The 20,795-nt window shown below is 37.8% G+C and overlaps 1 protein-coding gene and 1 non-coding gene across 6 annotated transcripts in view; one reads left to right on the forward strand and one right to left on the reverse strand.

Annotated features, from left to right (window-relative positions):
* Positions 1–20,795, forward strand: part of LOC109060593 (zinc finger protein GLI2-like) — a 74,031-nt gene that overhangs the window by 41,732 nt on the left and 11,504 nt on the right. For all 5 annotated transcript variants that reach the window (XM_042731638.1, XM_042731637.1, XM_042731636.1 and 2 more), the window contains 4 exons: positions 4,671–4,873; positions 7,956–8,132; positions 19,513–19,714; positions 19,821–20,019. In XM_042731638.1, the coding sequence (XP_042587572.1) occupies positions 4,671–4,873; positions 7,956–8,132; positions 19,513–19,714; positions 19,821–20,019 (781 nt within the window). The remainder of the gene's footprint in view (positions 1–4,670; positions 4,874–7,955; positions 8,133–19,512; positions 19,715–19,820; positions 20,020–20,795) is intronic.
* trnat-agu lies at positions 12,652–12,725 on the reverse strand. Its single transcript has one exon. It is a non-coding gene; the product is annotated as a tRNA-Thr (tRNA).

The following is a 20,795-nucleotide window of genomic DNA, read 5'->3' on the forward strand; positions in this document are numbered from 1 at the left end:
TACTGGAGAGAATGCCTCAAGTTCGGAAAAGGTTCCCACGACTCCCAGTGGCAGTTAACTGCAGTCTCTCTGGGATATGTGATTCATCTAAATCAAAACACCTGACCAAGAACAAGATGTGTCATACTGATATTCTCTCTGGAGTCAGCGGGGAATATGCATATTGTGGATATTTCCACAGAAACTGCTTAATGAAAGCACATATTGTCAAAATATGAAAATGTTCAAGTTCACATACAGACACTAAAAGAATTTCAAATGGAGTTATTGTGTTGTGCTACTATGGGCAGGTACCACCCATGGTGCAACGATGGAAGACTGCTAAAATGAAAGGTAGCTATTAAGAAGAAGCTCTCTAAATGCACCATGACATACCCTGTCTATGACTAAGGTCTCAAGTACCATCTTGTCAGAGAGAGGGCGTAACAACAAGACCTCAGTTATCATTCTTGTCGGTAGGGGCCCTATTTTTCTTATCCCTTGACAGGTAACGTTGTAAATAATGGCTTATTATTGAGGGTTCAAACACCCTCAGCAGTTTTCCTGATTTATTTATACCTTCACATGTTGTCTTGTCAATTTTGAATGTCTGGCAATCACTGAGAAATGTGGGAATGTGGCCAAAACTGGGTTAATTATGTTTATATATTAGTTGTCTCTTGCTGTTGTTGACATACTTTCCCATAGTAGTACAATTATGGTGGGAAATGCTTCAAAAACATTGTAAATATTACTGCATTATAAATGTATGTTTTGTTTTTAACTGACATCTGTTGATCTTCAGATTGGGACACTGAAACCAGTGGTCACTATAATTACAACCGTGCTGACATTTTCTGTGGTAATGCCATCTGTTGTGATAATCTTGTCAATGGTCAAGATGGCAACCAAAAGCACATGCTTGTATGGCTGCAGATAACTCATCTTTGCTGGCAGTTTGCATAATCATAGCACTATTGCAGGCGAATATTAATTTTGAGCACTTGCTCCAACCCAAACCCAACCCACCCCCCCACTCCCACAAATGAGGGAGGAGGATTTGGTGGTTTGTGTATGGCGAGTCTGTTTTCTTTCAGCTCCTCAAGAACAGAGACGTCTTTATGGCTATCCTTTCAAGGAGACTGATGGCAGAAAGTTGGCAACAGGACAAGCCTGGTAGTCTGCAGGCGTTTACTGGAAACTGAGCACGACTCAGGCTGGGTGCAGGTTGGCCTCCGAACAGAGATGGTATAAATGAGAGACTGAGATGAAGCCAGACTGTGCCAAGCATAATGCATCTGATACCCACCGTTCAGACACTCACTGAAGGCTTTGCTCACATCTCATTAAAGCTACAAAAAACAGTTTATGCATTTTTGAAAAATGCATGTATTAAAGCAATGGTTTCAATTAATTCTGTCATCATTTACTCAGCCTCGTGTCATTTTAAACCTGTATTCTTTCTTCTGCACAATTGCAAGAGGAGATGTTAAGCAGAAAGTGAATGGTAATCAGGGCTGTAAAACTACAAACATGACAAAAACACCAGGGCAATAACTTCTCTTAAGAATGTCTTATGAAGTAATAATAAATTTGCTTTGTGTGATAACAGACACACATTTTATAACAGAAGTTAGTTACTGAAAAAAAAAAAATTAACCAATGATGTTAGGCATCATCACCGTCAACCTAGTATTGATGTCAGGTTTGAAAATTCTTTTGGACAGCTCAAAAATGTTTAGAATATAGTTATATTAGCTACTTTTCTTTTATCATACTTGAATGGTGCTTTTAGTCAGTTTTTGCAGCTGGTCACCATTTACTCTCATTGTATGCCAAACAGCAAGATTCAGCTTTCTGCTAAACATCTTCTTGGTTTGGAGAAACATGACGGTGAGTAGATGATGACAGAACTGTGACCTTAAGTATTTGGCACATAACTAAATACATTTTGATGGAGGCAATCTGTAATCCTCTTCATTCACATGTCAAGCAAATCTAAATAACCTACACTTTCATAAAAGAAACATCCCCCTTTCATTGAAGCAAAATCTTTTTTTCCTCTCCCGTTGAGTGCGGTCTAATTTTCCTTGAAACAAAATGAATGTGTAGCTATAGTTGTAGCCTGCTTGCCATCAAATCCCCAGAAGAACCGACCATCCCCCCTGCAATTTGCAGCCCGTGCGCAGAACACACCCTTGTGGAACGCAGGCTCTGATTCATACGCATGGTCATTTCCTCTCCCAGTGGAAAGTAAAGTAGTATGGGGACATAGACAGGTCTGCTTTATTTAACACTGTCTGACATCCCCTCTGTGTTCAAGAGCGCTCCATTTAGGGACTCAAATGCAACAAAAGAGCTCTCTGGGATGCTGGGTTATGATTGGTCAGTCACAGAATCAGCCAATCAGAATCAGTTTGACGTCATGGTTCAGATCACATTTTTTGGGTTTATTTTATTATGGGGATAGCAATGCCAAGGTCATGGGTTCGATTCCCAAGGAATAAATGAAGTGAAAAACTTTACAGCTTGAATGCAATATAAGTTGCTTTGGCTAAAAGCATCTGCCAAATGCGTAAATGTAAAAGAAGAACATCAGATTCTGATCTTGCGCTCATCCAGGTGTTTAACCACTGTACACTAACATGTAGGTCATGGGTTCGATTCCCAAAGAATTCATGAATTGAAAAAAAAATAACATTTTGAATGCAGTGTAAGTTGCTTTGGTTAAAAGCATCTGCCAAATTTATAAATGTAAAAGTGGGACATCAGTTTCTGTTCTTGCTCTCATCCAGGTGTTCAACCACTGTACACTAACATGAAGGTGATGGGTTCGATTCCCAAGGAGTTCATTAATTATAAAAATGGTATAGCTTGAATGTAATGGAAGTCGCATTGGATAAAAGCATCTGCCAAATGCATGCATGTACTAGTAGGATTCTGATCTTGCTCTCGTCCAGGTGTTCAACCACTATACATTAACATGTAGTTGAGGGAACAACACACAAACATCTCTCTGATTCAGAAGATCAGACTGTGTGCTCTACTTTCATGAAATGTTAGAGTTACAGCTGCCTTCTGGCTGGTGTTTTTTCGACTGGCGTGCGGGCAGCGTAGATACCTGCCAAGACGTGACACATTTATATTCTCACCACGACCTGTGGGCTATCTGTGAACTTCTGCCCCGCTATCTTGTTTTACACATCAGTTTCTTCAAACACTGTCTGAAAAATGGAGGGGAAGTATTAAGCAGTCTCATCATAACACTTCAGGCTTGTGTATCTTCAGAGGTGTCCATCCCACGCAGACATTACAACGGCCATGTTTTATAGTGTTCTCAGTCTTGACTTGTTCAGTACCTCAGGCGTAAAGGGAGGAGTAGTATGTCTACATTTGGGAGTCATGAAAAAAACATGACCATTTTCACAGTTCACATTAGGGCCTTTCGCACCGCAGGAACCTTTTCATAGTACCAGAATTAATTGTGGAACTACCCACTTTTTGGCATTTCCGATTTTAGACTGCCTTTTTCGAGAACCAAATAAGCTCCTACTCCGGAGCAGGGTCTAACCAGCACAACTGGTACTACCCGTGACTAAATAAAAAATTAATTGGCAAAACGCATACAAAAACACCCTCACCCGCCATGATTTAAAAAGCCGTGTAAACATACTGTGAACATTGTGTCAACTTATTTGTATGGAGAACAGCGATAGATGGACGGACGCTGAAGTGCAGGCACTTGTAGCAAATGTAGCACTGCCAGTTGATGTTGGAGAATCTTAGTCCTTCTAGTAGTTCTGGAACTAAAGCGGTGTGAAAGGCCCTATTGAAGCCTGAAACCAGTCTGTAAAGGCCCTTTGACCCAGTTGATACTGTCAACTGGACCTGACCTAAAATTTTTGCCAGCAACTTCTGTCAAGAATGTAGAACTTAGCAAGATGCAAATTTTCTTATTTTAATGTATATATAAACCTTTTTTTTTTTTTTTGAGATTTAGGCATCACACCTCTTTTTTAGACCAGCACGCCCATGGGCGCAAATGCATTTTCTAATTAAACGATGTAGCGCTGGACGGGAAAATGCAAACGGCGCCGGACTAAAACTAGCAAACACACTTGCACTGCGCCTTGCGTCACATTGCGCCGGGTGTATGATAGGGCCCAACGTTTTGAAGTGTCTGATTTAGCTTTGAAGTTTTTGATCCATTTTAATACAATTTTAACATATTGCTAATTGAAACAGAAAAAAAAATCTAGGGTGAAATTTGCTTTTATTAAACACAAATCGATTGAATTGTGAAAGGTGAGCATTACATACCAGAAGGGAGCCAGACGACATGGGACATGGGCTGAAAAATTAAGAGGTATTTGTGGCGTCATCTAAAAAGGAAAGTCAATGAATCATGAACCATAAAATCAGGACTATGCACAGAGGAAGTGAATGGTCATTTTTGATTTCCTGATGACTATAATAATAAGTTCTGAGCTTGTTTTAAGTGAAATAATAAAGGTCTCTTTTTGACACCGTGAAGAAGATTGTGATGGCATTAAGTATTTTTACGTGGCCTCAAGACATGGATTTACACAGAGGGTCCCTAATTATGCTACACTTAAGCATTTAAACTATGTGGCAGCTTGTCTTTGTGTAAGAAACTAATTGAGATCTTCTTTCTCTTTGTCTTTTGCCAGACCGCATGGATTAACTGGCAGTCCAGTTATCTCTGATATCTCTCTCATCCGACTATCGCCTCACGCTGCAACTACCGGAGAATCACCCTTCAACCCACCTCATCCGTATGTCAACCCACACATGGAGCACTACCTGCGATCAGTCCACAGCAGCCCCACGCTCTCCATGATCTCCGCAGCACGTGGACTGAGTCCTGCTGATGGTGAGTCTCATAACTTGTCATTGACAAATACACTAACGTTCAATAAGATTTTTTTTTTTTTTGAAGATGAGACAACTACTTTTATTCAGCGATGTCACATTAAATCGGTCAAAACTGCCTGGACAGACATACCGTATAATGTTACAAAAGAATTAGATTTAAAATACTGTCTGCTGTTATTTTTAAATAATCCAGGAAAAAAATATATCGTGATATCCAAAAAAATATTAAGCAGCTTAGTAGTGTTTAACATTAATAAGAAATGTTTTTTGAGCACCAAATCAGCAGATCAGAATGATTTCTGAAGGATCACGTGACACTGAAGACTGGAGTAATGGCTGTTAAAAATACAGATTTGTATAAAACTGTAATAATATTTCATAATATTAGTGTTTTATTGTATTTTAATCAAGTAAATGTAGCCATTGTTTAGCATAGGACTTCTTTCAAAAACATTTTAACATCCTACCAACCTCAAACATTTGAACAGTATGTTCATGAGTGCATGTTCAGCCAAAACTGCTTTCTAAATCCATTTGATTTTCTTTTGTGAAACACAAAAACAGATGTTTCAAAAATGACTAAAACCACCGTAGAAGTAATCTATCATGATTTATGTGCTGTAATCTAAGTAATCTGAAGCCATATCATAGCATTGTGTGAGTAAATACAGAAATTAAGCACTTTTTCAATACAATTTCATTGTGCTTTTTGATGTTTTGGGTTCTTGACAGTTCCTGGAAACCATTTGTTTTCATTTTATGGAGTGAGCATCCTATCTAGCATCTTATTTTATGCTTGAAAGAAAAAAGAACGTCACAGGTTTAGAATGGCATGAGGGTGAGTGAATTATAACATCCGGGACAGCCAAGGTATTTCTACAATGGCTTACTAAAAACATGCTTTTTTGTGATGCTACCTCCATGCTGTTAGATGCCAGTAGAAATCCAAGAGCACTTTTGTATCACCCATTGTACTGGCTGAAAGTGTGTTTTATGTTTGTGGGGGTATGTCTGGGAGAAGCAATCAAAACAATGGTCAGCAAAGAAAGAAAGCTTATGGTTCCACTCCTCCACTAACTGAAACACAACAGAAGCTCTCTACTATTGTTTCTCTCCTTTAATGTGTCAAGTATTTGGACATTAAGCATGCTAAAAACATTACTGTAGACCCATTCTTATTTATGTAGGCCCGAATATGTAAATAGATTATAGTAAGAAAGAAAACTGTTTGCTGAACATTATCTACCTTGCCAAAAGCCTGGTCCTTTCAGCCTTGTTACTATAACAGGGTGAGACGAAAGATAAGTCACCAAGCACAAAGTCTTGGCAGTAATGGCTCTACTTTCACACTTAAATAAGCAATGTGGAATAGATTGTGTTGGTGATTAAATGGCGGTAGAGATAATAGAAGGAGTTGAGCTTGAGTTAGTCTAAATAACAACTAAAAAGCCTCTTTCCCACCATTTCATATACACCTTGTTCCCAGCAGTTGACCGACATCTTCAAAGGTCTCGAATAAAAGGCATACAAGTGATTAATTCAATAATTTGCATAAAATTTCTCACTAATCTGAGATGAAATTAGTTTTTTTTTTTTGTTTTTTTTCCTGCATTATGCAGTCAACTAATTTCATGACAGAGCTTTAGTTGTGCAGAAGTCAGTCATGTTCTAATGTTTAACAGAAGGTCCATAAAGAAAACTGATGATGTTCGGTGGAGATGTCCCCTGCCCCAGAACAGTGTTCTGACTCCTGATCTGCCTTCATCGGTCCACCGCCTTAGGGCTTTTTCAGCTCCGGCCTCTGCCGCACCCCTCCTCACTTCGATTCGGAGCCCCTCTAGGGACGCAGTTATACGATCCGGCGAGCGTGGAGAAAATAAACGGCCTTGTTCTGCCATGAATCCAGCACAAACACACGCCTGTTCTTTTTTAACCTCGCTAGGGCCTAATTGTTCCTGATAGAGCTGTTATGGTATGAATGGCCAAGCAGCAAGAATTAGTTGGAACCCCCCCCAATCCTGAGTGTCTCATAACTTAAGCAGCAAGGACGTGAACTCCTGTTATTTCTTCATCGTAGGCGAATGTTACGGAAATGACATAGGAGGCACTAATGGTTATCTGACCTAGGCAGAAAGAAAAATAAATATATCAATTGCATGTATTGCTTTTGACACCTTTAGTCTGGGATTTACTTGGTTCTGGTGTTAACAAATTTACCCAAGTTTAGGCAAGGAGAGAGCACCACTTTTTACTTGTAAACATACTTCAAGATGTCTGCTGTAAACTATACATCTATATAGTAGATTTATTTTTTAAACACACTTTTATTTTTTGTTCACCCAAGAATCCTGAAGAAAAATGATCATAGTATTCACAAAAATATAAGCAGCATGTTTTTTGAGCACCAGATAAGCATTTTAGAATTATTTCTGAAGGCTTACGGCTTCTGCAAATTCAACTTTGCCATCACAGGAATAAATAACATTTTAATTATATATTCAAAAAGAACATAGTTATTTTAAATTGTATCAACATTTCACAATATTTTTCTTTTCTGTCTTTTACTGTATTTGTACAGGCTTTGCTTATTATATTATGTAAATGATTTATAAAATAAATGAAAAGGAAGTCATATTAATGTTAATATTTTAGTATTAATATTTAGTTCTTTCAATGTTGTGCAACAATTTTCAACATTACACAGCATTTATAATAATATTTTCTATCTGAAGGTAACACTAACTGTTAATATTAGTTCAGCAGCTTGCACAAAGATGCTTCATTTAATAATTCATGGCTAATTATTAGCCAGACTATTTAAATAGTTTTATTCATTTGAATTTTTAAGGTATTAACCATTTTTGATGCTTAAAACAGAATTAAAAAATGTCTATCAATTTTCTCACGTACTGTACTGTACATTTCTCAGTCATAAGCAGCTGTATAACATGTCTTAATACTGTAAATGGCCATGTGACAAAACATTGTACAGGGGACGGTATGTCTAGCTTCACTCTCTGCTCCCCATATGTGTGTATGAATCCTAAAATACTAAACTCTTCTCTTCTCTGTCTGAGCAGTGACCCATGAACACCTGAAGGAGCGAAGCTTGTTTGGCCTGCCCCCTCCCCCACCAGGTGCCAACCCTTCAGAGTACTATCACTTCATTGCCAGTCACCGCAGCCCTTATGGAGACCTGCTCATGCCGACGGCCGCCGCAGCTGCTCATCTCCCTGAATACATGAGCCCAGTGGACAGTGAGTTACACACCCTGAGTACAGCACTAACCAATCCATAATGTTACCTTAACAGTCCAAATGTGTGAGATGTGTATATATATATATATATATATTTTTCGTTTTTGTGCTGAAATGCTTTCTAACCAATATACTACATCCATAATGTCACCTTCAAGGTCAAAATGTGTGAGATTTTTTTGTTTTTGTGCTGAAATGCGTTCTCCTGGTCCATATGTTGCCATGAGTCCCATATGAGGTCCATGAGTTCCCAGGGTCCCAGACCACAACTAACATAGTTGCAAATGTGACAAAATATAAATTTGTGACAATAATGTCAAATATAATCGATATTAGCCAGAGAGGGGAGAACTTTGTGTCAGTTTGTAGCCTAGTCAGATTTTGTCTGAAGTGTAATGATATACCATATTGGCCCAAATATAAGACGACCCTGATTATAAGACGCCCCCCTTTTTCCAGATGTACCTTTTGGAAAAAGCCTTTTTGAAAACCAAATCTTGTGTTTTACTTAGATTTTTTTTTTTCTTTATTTTCTTAAATTATTTTCATATTGCATATTTTTCCTATTGTTTTGAAAGTACGGTAAATACTGGTTGTGGTACCAACAATCACATTTTAAAAATGTACACTTTTAGATATACCATAAATATAACAGGTTGCCCATCTGAAATTTAACAGTAGAAGTGAAATCTTATTGTAGTCTTCAAATCAGTGTACTATCTTACATTTTAAAATCACTTACAGACTAAGTTTGGTCCCATCAGGGTAATATTACAGTCACAACTCATGCCACTGTAAGCTTTTCCTTTTCTTTTGTTTTCACTTGTGATGTTTACAACACACATTCCATTTCGTATTTCATGGCACACTCATTTTACACATATTTGGTGCTACCTATTGTTGTGGTTGTATTACTGACATGTCAAAGTATAGACCCTGAATATAAGACGGCCGTGTTTTTTCAGATGTATTTCCAAGAAAAAAAACTTTGTCTTATATTCGGTCAATACGGTAAATAAAAACAGAATTCTTCCACCAAACAATGTAGTTCCTCAGAAACAGTTGTGGTTCCAACAAAGTGGTTGCCGAGCAACACACAGAAGTAAACAAAAGCCGCGTTTCCACCGCTGGAACTTTACCCAGGAACTAGGGACTTTGGGCTGGTACTCGGTGTGTTTCCACCGCAGGAACCAGTATCTAGATAAAGTTCCGGGTAAAAAAATGTCCCTGCTCACGAGGTAATACTTCTTCAAAGGTCCGGAACTTTCGGGGGCAGGACTTGGGCGCTAAACATGCTGATTGGTTGAGTTCACGCAGCATTGTGATTTCAACCACCATTTATTCTGATCATTTTCAAAATATTACTGTTATTGTGTCATGAAATGTAGTTTGAAAGGTATTTCAGGCGAGAATATAGTTGTTTAAAACTCAAATCTGCGGTTTCGGAGACGATCAGCTCCACGCGATCAGCAGGAGCTCAGTGCTCGTGTATCCACCTAGAGCAGTCTCAACTCGGCTAGTCCTTCTGACATTTGCCGCTGGCTCTGATGTCTCTTTAGTGGTTAAACATAAAATATAATTTGTTTTGGGTAAATCTAACAGGTCATCTTTGGACTTTATTCAATTTATTGCAGTAGCCAAGGCGAGCTGACTGATGTTATCAAGTACGCTGCTGCTTGCAGAATTAACGGACTTGCGTTGTCCCGTCCACTGGAGATCACACTCCCGAATCGAACTCGCAAACTCCGAATTACCTAACATTAAATTCCAAAACTTCACTAAACTTTAAACCACAAACAAAATCAAAATATTAGCCTAATCTTCACGGTACTTTAGACCGCGATGGAAATGCAGAAAGCAACAGGTCTGGGGGGAAAATAGTTCCTGGTACAATTGTTCTTGGTAATTTCGGTGGAAACGCGGCAAAAGGTTTATGTTTGTAGAATAATTTACAACAGATTCGAACGCGGCTCAACCAGTCAGAAGTTTTTTTTTAATACTCTGAATGAAATTCTTTCTAATATAAAAAAAATAAAAAAACACTATTATGCTATTTCAGTTTGCCAACAAAAAAAGGCTAAAAGTTTAATTCTACGAGCCATTGGCTCCCATAGGGCTCAGTTTTTGAATTTGGACCCCTGCTTCTTCAAGAGTGTAAACACTGTGGTTTTGTGGTGATTGCAAAATATTGCTCTGTTGGTTTGAGTGGGCCAACATGTCAACTTCTAGCTCATCCAGTGGTGTTCGGAGCAGGACTACCTGTTTTTAAGCAGAAGCAGAGGGGGAGTGTATGGAAAACCTGTTTGGAAATAATCTTTATTTTTGGAGTTTAGTATCACTGAAACTTCAGATTAATATTTAAAAAAAAGAATCTAACTTAAGCAAAAGTATCTAACTTAAAAGGACCCAGAGTATACACAGCCAGTACCTGTGTTATTTTTGTATAATTGATATACTGTTATAGTTTGTGTAAATATTTTAAATGATTTTCAATAGACTTTCAGTTTTCACATTAATTTCAGTTAGTTTTAGACAGTTTTTGTGTGTAAACTTTTTTAATATAACATTTTGTTATAGTTTACATTTGTTTTTAATTCCAGTCACAATGCTTTTAAATGTACTTTTTGTTAATGAAAATAACTGGGCAGTACAAGTAGGCTAGCTAACTAATTTGCTACACCCTGCAAAAAAAGTGCAAAATTGTGTTAAAAATCAATAGATACAAGCTTTTCACATCAAAGAACAAGTCTTTCAATCTTCACCTGTGTATAAAACATGACTCACATGGAAAGTGGCTGTAAACTTGAGCCATCTCAACAATTTATAAGGCCTTTCTGTTATGGCTTCTAATTCAGATTGGGCTGCAGGTGTGATGCATTATTATAAGTAACATTCGACTTTCCTGAAACCTCACCTTAAAAGGGAAATACAATGTTTAGAGGGAGACATATTTTTTGTACCGTGGCTGTAAAAAAGATGCCCAGAGGGTCGCTATTGCATGCCGTTGCATAATCTATAGGGGTAAACCAGGGCGAGCAGGTTGCAGGTCTTGCGGTGCCAAGCAGGTTTGTGAATGGGTAACACTGTGAGAGAGGATGAAGGGGAAGTCAGTTTAGGGTTTCTGCTCAGGAAACTTGCGATTGTAAATAATCAAGCTGGCACACACTCATGCTTTGATCCAGTCCAGCCACCCACAGTAACTCTAAGTGCCACAAATCTGCGCACCCTCTCAAATCGCATGTCCCAAACTTCCAATCACTAATCAAACACAATTCTCTGCATTTTTATGACCGTAATGAGTCGGTCATGAGAGTTCCTGCATCTCTGACCACTAACACTAGCCGCCGCGGAGCTGACTGCCCACAGTTTGTGTAGTGAGGCTTGTTAGCTCAACAGCGCAGGGCTTTCTCCTTCCCGGCTCGAGTCTTTGGCCTTCTCCTCTGCCTAGCTTGATGTGGTCTCACTCTGGGCACTCAGGTGTTCACAGCTCTCCACGCTAACCCACAGACACAGGGCTTTCATTGATGGCCGGTGTCAGCTCATGGTGCGGTGGCATAAAGCAAGCCCTTCAGTAGAGCGAAGCCCTGATAAATATGCATTGCAGGGCATAGCGTTTGTCTTGGAATGATGTGGCGATAAAATTCGTATGCGTATTTAAAAATCAATTTATGTTCTAATAAATTCAGCAGACCCACCACAAGAGTCAGTGTTCAGCATGCACAAAGTGGCCCTCTTGTTTTTCCCTACATGATTCCCATTTGCCCATTAGCTGACTTGGAGAGAGAAGGTCCAGGTTTTCCTGTAAATGGTGATCGTTGTTGTAAAAATTGAGAAATGTGCACATGGAAAAATCTGTCCAGCTTGTCATTAGAGCCAACATGTGCAGTACTGTAAATTTATTTGGACATTCGGCAGTTTTACACGCACTGCTGGGTCACATTGAATAGGTTGTTACAGACTTCAATGTACGACAAAATAAGCATTCTGACATTTCATATAGCTATAAAGATCACAATTACTACAAACTCCACCTATAAGACCTCATTATATATATATATATATATATATATATATATATATATATATATATATATATATATATATATGAAGAGTTTATTTGCAAAAACATAACTGTTTTCTTTTAATTTTCAAAAATCATGTTTTTTATTATCATGTTTTCATTGTGTTTTATTGTGTTAGTTAGATGTATTTTTTTAGTTATTTTTACTTAATCAAAATAACCCTCGGCTCTGTGTAGTGAAAGCCGCTCAATCTGAAAGCAGGTGATGGTGATTTAATACTAATCACGGGACCGGCTTTACTGACGAGATGCGCACGACAATCGAATAAGATTAGTTGCACAGCCCTACTTGGACCCTCTTCGGTTTGCCCCAGCAGATCTACTAAAGAGGACATATCTCACGTCCTGCACACTTACATTTACATTTATGCATTTAGCAGCCACTTTTATCCAAAGCGACTTGGATAGTGCATTCAGGCTAACATTTTTTACCTAACATGTGTTCCCTGGGAATCGAACCCACAACCTTTGCGCTACTAACACAAAGCTCTACCACTGAGCCACAGGAACACACTCTTCTCTCACACACATTGACAGCAGCATTGGAAACTATGCAAGGCTGCTATTCATCAATTATAGCTCAGCTTTCAATACTATAGTCCCCATCAAGCTAGCTTCCAAACTCATGGACCTCAGCCTGAATTCTTCACTCTGCAACGGGATTCTTGATTTCCTCACTGGTAGACCTCAAGTAGTGAAGGTAGGCCAGTTCACCTCCAACTCCATCACCCTGACCGTGAGAGCTCCACAGGGCTGTGTCCTGGGTCCCCTGCTCTAATCTCTCTACACACATGACTGTGTGTCTTCCCACAGCTCCACATCTATTATCAAATTTGCAGATGATACTGTGGTTCTGGGCCTCATTTTTAACAATAATAAAGCCGCATACTTGGATGAGGTAGAGCAACTCACATCATGATGCCAGGACAATTGTCTCTCTATGAATATGAGTAAAACTAAAGAGCTGATTGTGGACTTCAGGAAGAGACAGCTGTGGCCCTATACTCCTCTTAAGATCACTGGGGCCCCTGTGGAGAGGGTGAGCAGCTTCAAGTACCTTGGTGTTAACATCTCAGAGGACCTGACTTGGTCTACGCACATTCAAACACTGGTAAATAAAGCCAGGCAAAGACTGTACCATCTGCGACAGCTGAGAAAATTCAGGGTTTCGCCAGCAATCCTGAAAACTTTCTATTCAGGGGCCATAGAAAGTGTATTGACTCAGTGTATATCAGTGTGGTATGGGAACAGCTCCAGTCAAGACTGCAAAGCCCTGCAGAGAGTTGTGCGCTTAGCAGAGCACATCTCAGGGTCTGCTCTCCCCTCGCTGCAGGATATCTACATCAAACGCTGCAAAAGCAGAACTGTTAAAATCATCAAGGACTCAAACCACCCTAGCAATGGTCTTTTCACTTTGCTGCCATCTGGTAAGTGCTTCCGTAGCCTGATGGCAAAAACTGAGAGACTTAGGAGGAGTTTCTTCCCCCAGGCCATCAGGCTCCTAAACTCAAAACCAACCTCATAACATCTACATGTCTCTACTTAATAATCACTTAATCAGTTAGATATTCATCATTCTCTACCTCATATTGACATATTGATAGTGTCACAACCTGTTTGCACATTCGCCTCTTGTACATTCCAGTGTATCTTAATATTTAAGACTACTGTATACTTTCATGCACATTTTATTTTTCATTCTATATTTAATTCTACAGTATACTTTTTTGTGTATTTTATTCTTATATTTTTAATGTTTACTTTTATTTCATTTTTTCATACCTATATTTATGTATATTTTCCTCTGTGTTGTATTCTTTAATAATTGCACTGTCCATGGAGCGGACCTGACTCACATTTCACTCCTGGTTATATATTCTCTATATAATCGTGTATGTGACGAATAAAAATCTTGAATATGTATATATATAGAGAGAGAGAGAGAGACAGAAAGAGAAAGAGAGAGAGAGTGAGAGTGTATATGCAAACACACACACATGAATTGTAATTACATGAGTGTATTTTTTTTAATTATCAAATCTCAGCATTTGTTACGCTGTTTTTATTATTTTATATAATTGTTCATATTTTTATTTTGCTAATATTTTTTATGATTGTTATTATATTAATATATAGTTATAATATAATAAAATAATTATAAAATAATATTTTATAACAGATAGATAGATTTTTATTTATATTTATTTATTATGTTTTAATAAAACCATTTTATATATATATATATATATATATATATATATATATATATAATATATATATATATATATATATATATATATATATATATATAATGAAGTGAATGCTGATATTTTTCACTCATGCAGTAGCTCACATGCACAGACTTTGGTGCTGATAGCAGTAATTAAAACAAATCTCTTGTCATTAAATATGCTTAGCACATAACCCCGCATCAGTCATCCATGACTATAAAGGTAAGAGTAAACTCTTAAGATGTAAAAATGATGGATCATCACCCCGTCTTGAATTTAAACCCCAAAAGCTTTGAATACATGTAGCTCACTCCTGCGGATCACTGCTCCTCCTGGCAGCAATGTGAACACCAAGCGCATTTGCCCGAACAGGCCCCAAAATAACAAATAGCAGCAAACAATGAAAGGAGTTGGCGTCGGCTATGAGTGCACGTCTTGCTGAAACGCTCCATTGCTGTGCCAAGTGCATGTGCATGCCAATGCCGTGCACTTAAAATGTTAATTATGGTCTCCGTCTGACAGGGCGACACGCCGATTGAAAGCGCAGTCGCCACTAAAAACAACACAGCCACATTTCCCCATCACACCCAGACGGGATTTTACTCAATGGGCATGTTCCTTAGGCCCTCTTTGTGTACTTTAAGTAAATCTATTGCGCATGCAATGTTATGAGAAGTCTCACTCGATGCTTCTCAATGGGTAAGATGGGAAATGCTGGCCTTACGCCCTCTGGATGGATGAACACGTGAATAAATAAATCACCACAGCCTCCGGCTCACAGCCAGACTCTGCCTGATACCTAAAACAGCAGGATAATAGGTTGAACAGACCTTCTCCTCTCTCTGTTGAAGTGAAGAGGTCTGCAGCCTCTAATTGAGTTGCTTACACAGGAATGCTTTAAGATTATGAATGGAAAGAGGAGGAAAACAAATGCTGAACTCATTTGTGTGGCATAACCAGCGGGGAACTGTTTAAGGTCCCGTGATAATAGGTGCTGCCAAAGCAAATGTCTGCTGGTCGACTACAGGCAGGACTGTTTGGGAGCAGAGGTTTTTTTGGTGTAAAGGGAGGGAGTCTTGTCACCACTGCAGCTCAGGCCAACATGCTCACACACACACAACTGACACTAACACGGGCGCTGCTGCTGTACATATATATATACATACACTATATATACAGGTGTGTGTGTGTGTGTGTGTGTGTGTGTGTGTGTGTGTGTGTGTGTGTGTGTGTGTGTGTGTGTGTGTGTGTGTGTGTGTGTGTGTGTGTGTGTGTGTGTGTTTTAAAGAAATTGACACTTTATATTTTTAATAAGCAAAGACTTACTTTGTTATAAAAGATTTCTTTTTATACACACTACTATTCAAAAGTTTTTTTTTTAAATAATACATTTAATTAGATTCTATTTGAAATAAATGCTGTTCTTTTGAACTTTCTATGCATCGAAGAATCCTGAAAAAGGGTATATCATGTTTTCCCCAAAAATATAAAGTAGCACAACTGTTTTCGTCATTAATAATAATAACAAATGTTCCTTAAGCACTAAATCAGCATATTAGAATGATTTCTGAAGGATCATGTGACACTGATTCTGCTGAAAATTTAGCTTTGCCATTACAGGAATAAATTACATTTTAAAATATATTTAAATAAAAAAACAGTTGTTTTAAACTGTAATCATATTTCACAATATTACTAGTTCACTACTCCCTAGTGAGCATAAGAGAGACTTCTTTCAAAAACATAAAAAAAATTGTACCAACACCAAACTGTTGAACTGTAGTATATTGCATAATTGAATATTTGTTTCATAATATTTTTCAATACTTTTATTTAGGTATTTATTTATGATAAGTTAAACTTTATTATTTGCACAATAGACTTTTTTATTGATCCCCAAACGGAAATTAAAGAAGAGAAGGAACATAAGAATAATACCTTCCAAATACATTTTTCTGTCATCCCAATAAAAACATAAGAGCAGTTGCCTAATATAATTGCCCCTTTTGTAAGCACCTGTAATTATAAAGCCATATATCAGGCCAGATCCTCAATTAGAAGCACCTCCTCCTACCCACCATTCCCCATCCCACAGGGTCGACAGGACTGCCTGAGCCAGCCTCTGCCACCACCACCTAACAGCACTGCACATCTGGTTTAGCGCTCTCCCAGGAACCTGTGCACCTCTAAATTAGAGACACTGCCTATAAAAACAGACCATTGCAGAGTGTGTGGGACTCGGCAGCTAAGGGCAGGCCAGACACTGCTACCCCCTGCTGTTCTCTTTAGTCTGTGGGCAGCGGCCTGCTAAGAGCTGCCACACGTCGTCCCATCAACGTGGCAGTCATTTAGCAAACTCTGCACGACTTTCTTAAACAAAATCAATTAGGGTTTTTAGATAAATATGTTTAGGTTTTTAGGTATAACTCTATTGAGAGGCATTCTGTGTGTGTGTGCATGTGCGTGTTTTTAATACTAAATGACAACCAAAAATGAATAGCAAAATACAAATTACTTGACTTCTGTCATCCTGTGGTTTGCTGTCTGACCCCAGGCGTGCAAACTATTGCTGCTCCCCTCCAAACACTAAATTTTTTTATTATGTGGCTGAAACAAAAACAAAAAAACAGAATTGTGACATAAAATCAAAATTGCAATATTTAAACTCAGAATTTCAAAAAAGAATTGCTCGTTAATATTTCCCAAGTCTGAGTTGATATCTCGCAGTTATGAGATTTTTGTCTCAGAATTATTTGCATTATTATGAATTATTAAAGAAATTTGCATACTGTATAGTCAACATACTATGTACTTAAACAGTAGTAGTTTGTTGTATATATATACATAAGAGTAGTATGCTATTTTGAACATAGCCTTTTTTATGCATACAGGCATTTGGATCAAATGTCAAAATCTCACTTTACAACCTATAATAGTTGCTGTTTGCAGGGTACATAAAAACGATTGCTTAACGAATGGCAGGGGGAGTAATTAACTGGTTGGAGGTTGTAGATTTGTGAGAGTTTGACAGGCGTCTGTTTGAAATGTCAGTGGAGGGTTTTTTGTGAGGTGCTTGTGTTTGTGTGTAGTTTAATGGACCCATTACATGTTTCCTGTTGAAGCACCTTTGCTGATGCCCCCCTGGAAGGCAAAAAGCCTCCTTGCCCGACTGCTGTTCTCTGTCCTCTTACACCAGGCCTAATGCACAGCACCTGTTTACTACAGCGCTGGGCATGTGTACATGGAAACACGGCCTTTGGATCGATGCGCACTTGAAACTGAAATGCATAAGTTAAATTCTACAGTTTATACATTTTTGGGAAGTTTAATATTTCCCTTTAAAAGGTTAGTCAAGGTTTCTACCTCCAAAATGTCATAATGTGGTATTTTTGAGTTAATTTAGTCATTTTTTCCCCCTAAAATTACCAGGTGTGATATGTAGATACAGCTGTGATCATTTGTAATTTAGTTTCAATACATTCAATAAAAAACCCTCTTCACTTTTATTTCAAGTGGTTGTGAATAAACTCTATATATACATAAATATTACAGTTTTTTTCTGTATTTTTGGTGAACAAAAATATTAATATTATTATTCTTATTATTGGTGTCCTGAAATCTGGAGTCCCTCAAGGATCAATTTTGGGCCTCTTGCTTTTTAATATCTACATTTTCCTACTTGGTCAACTCTTAAGATCTTTTGGTCTAAAATGTCATTTCTATGTAGATGACACTCAAATCTATATACACTTAAAACCTGATGATACTGTGCCTGTGGATTTTCTTTCTTAATGTATTTCTAAGATAAAGGAATGGATGTCGCAACATTTTCTTTGTCTAAACAGTGAAAAGACTGAGATTATGCTCATTGGTTCACCCCATCAGTTGCGTAAAGCTGGAACGGTTTCTTTAACTGTTGATGATTCTATTATGGAATCTCGGACAAAATTGAATAATCTAGGGGTAATATTTGATTCAAATTTAACATTTGAGCCTCATGTTCTGAATACTGTTAAAACATCTTTCTTTCATCCAGATTACAGTATATTCAATGTTGTCTTTTACCCGTTGCTGAGAAGTTGATAAACACCTTTGTTTTCTCTTGAATTGACTATTGCAATGCTCTGTTGAACAGGGTACCAAAACCTACCCTAAACGAACTACAGGTCATGCAAAACTCTGCTGCCAGAATCCTAACTAAAACAAGGATAAGGGATCATGTCACTCCTATCTTGGAGTCTTTGCATTGGCTACCTGTTAGGTTTAGGGTTGATATTAAGATTCTAATGTTCACTTCCAAGGCTCTGCATGGTTTGACACCGCAATATGTCAGAGCTTTTAATTCCATATACCCCAAAGTGGAACCTTCGTTCTTCTGATACTGGATTGTTAATTGTTCCATCTACCCACCTCAGATCGATGGGAGATAGGGCTTTTTCTTCTCTAGCTCCAAAACTATGGAATTATCTTCCTATTCTCTTAACATTTTTAAATCTCGCCTTAAAGCTTATTTCTTTAGGGTAGCTTTTATTTAATTTTTTTTAGTCATTTTAATTTTTTTTTTTCTAATGTGGTTTAAAGGTGTTTTTGCTTATTTTCATACATTTTTATATGGTGTATTTTGATGTTTTATCTGTTATGTTAATTAGTAACATTTAACATTTACAAGTAACATTTAAAGGCACTATAGAAAAATAAAGATTATTATTATTATTATTATTATTATTATTATTGGGTCTTTAATAAACTTTATATATATAATTACCATAGAAAAGCCATTGCTAATGCATCTTACTCAAATCAAGTAAAATATAGACTTTTCAGAATTCCACACTTTATTTGCTTGCTTGTTTGCCTTATTTTACTTTCAGATAAGTTTTGTTAAACAGTATCTGTTTGGCATTCTGCTGAACAACCCATTGGCTGAGATTGGTATGATAAACTGATCAATTATTTATAGTGATTTGTATGCAAGCCAGCATAGTAGTGATGCTGGAGATAAAGATAATTGAATGTCCCACACAGATCTCTTTAAGGTGAGAGTGAAAAAAGTGTCTTTTTTCTGCAGTGTCCCGTTTCCCCAGTCCCAGACTGACGCCGAGGGTGAGCAGGAAGCGAGCGCTGTCCATCTCTCCAGTCTCGGATGCCAGCATCGACCTGCAGACCATGATCCGCACCTCGCCCAACTCTCTGGTGGCCTACATCAATAACTCCCGCTCCAGCTCGGCTGCCAGCAGTTCTTACGGCCACCTCTCCGTTGGGGCCATCAGGTACAGGAATGCCCATCTGTGTTGATCTTTCTTGTAAATGTTTTTGCAGGTTGCCCATTGCTTGAACTAACACAAAATGTGACTTTTTTCCTTCTTCACGTCTCAGTCCCTCCTTTACGTTCCCACATCCTATCACACCGGTTGCATACCATCAGCTGCTGTCCCAACAGAGAGGTCTAAATGCATTTGGACATACTCCCCCTCTCCTGCAGCCTTCTCCGTCCCTCAGCACCAGGCAGACACTGGTGGCAGCAGCTGCTCTGACCAACAACAATAGCGCCGACACAAACACCGAGTCCAGCCAGGTGATTTTACAGAGATTTATGTTTTCTGTACATGCTTTTCTATACATACACATCTAGACTCAAGGTTCCTAAGGTATTGAGAAACCTGGAGATTGTATAATATAGTTTATTAAGTTTGTTTGGTTTAAGAAAATTTTTATTTTTTATTTAGCAAGGATGCATTAAATTGATTAAAAGAGGTGGTAATCATACAAAGAAATTGACCATGCATTTTGTTTCACAACAATATTAAGCAGCACAACAGTTTTTGAAACTGTTAATAGTAATTGTTATTAATAATAATAATCATAATGATTAATGTGTTTCTTGAGCACCAAATCAGCATATTAGAATGATTTCTGAAGGATCATGTGACCTTTAAAACTGGAGCAAAATGAAATTCTGCCATCACTGAAATAAATGATATTTGAAATATATTAACATAGAAAACAGTTATTTCAATTTTTTTATAATTTCACAATATTACTGTTTTGACTGTATTTTTGATCAAATAAATGCAACCTTGGTGAACATAAGAAACACATTTCAAAAAGATTTAAAAAATGTACATCCCCATTCATTTTGAACAGTATTGTATAATGTATAAGTATGTGTGAATAAATAGTCATTCTTTCTGATACAGATGGTCTTATTATTTTCATGTTTTTTTAAAGATTAAGTGTTAAATGGTGGCAAAGATGAATAGCGTGGCTATAGTGGTCCAACAGCACTAACCAACATAAACAAACTTAAAAATTAATGCTAATGTGAACTAATCTTTTCATTTATCCCCATTT

Source organism: Cyprinus carpio, chromosome B9 (genome assembly GCF_018340385.1).
Source record: "Cyprinus carpio isolate SPL01 chromosome B9, ASM1834038v1, whole genome shotgun sequence".
Lineage (NCBI taxonomy): Eukaryota > Metazoa > Chordata > Actinopteri > Cypriniformes > Cyprinidae > Cyprinus > Cyprinus carpio.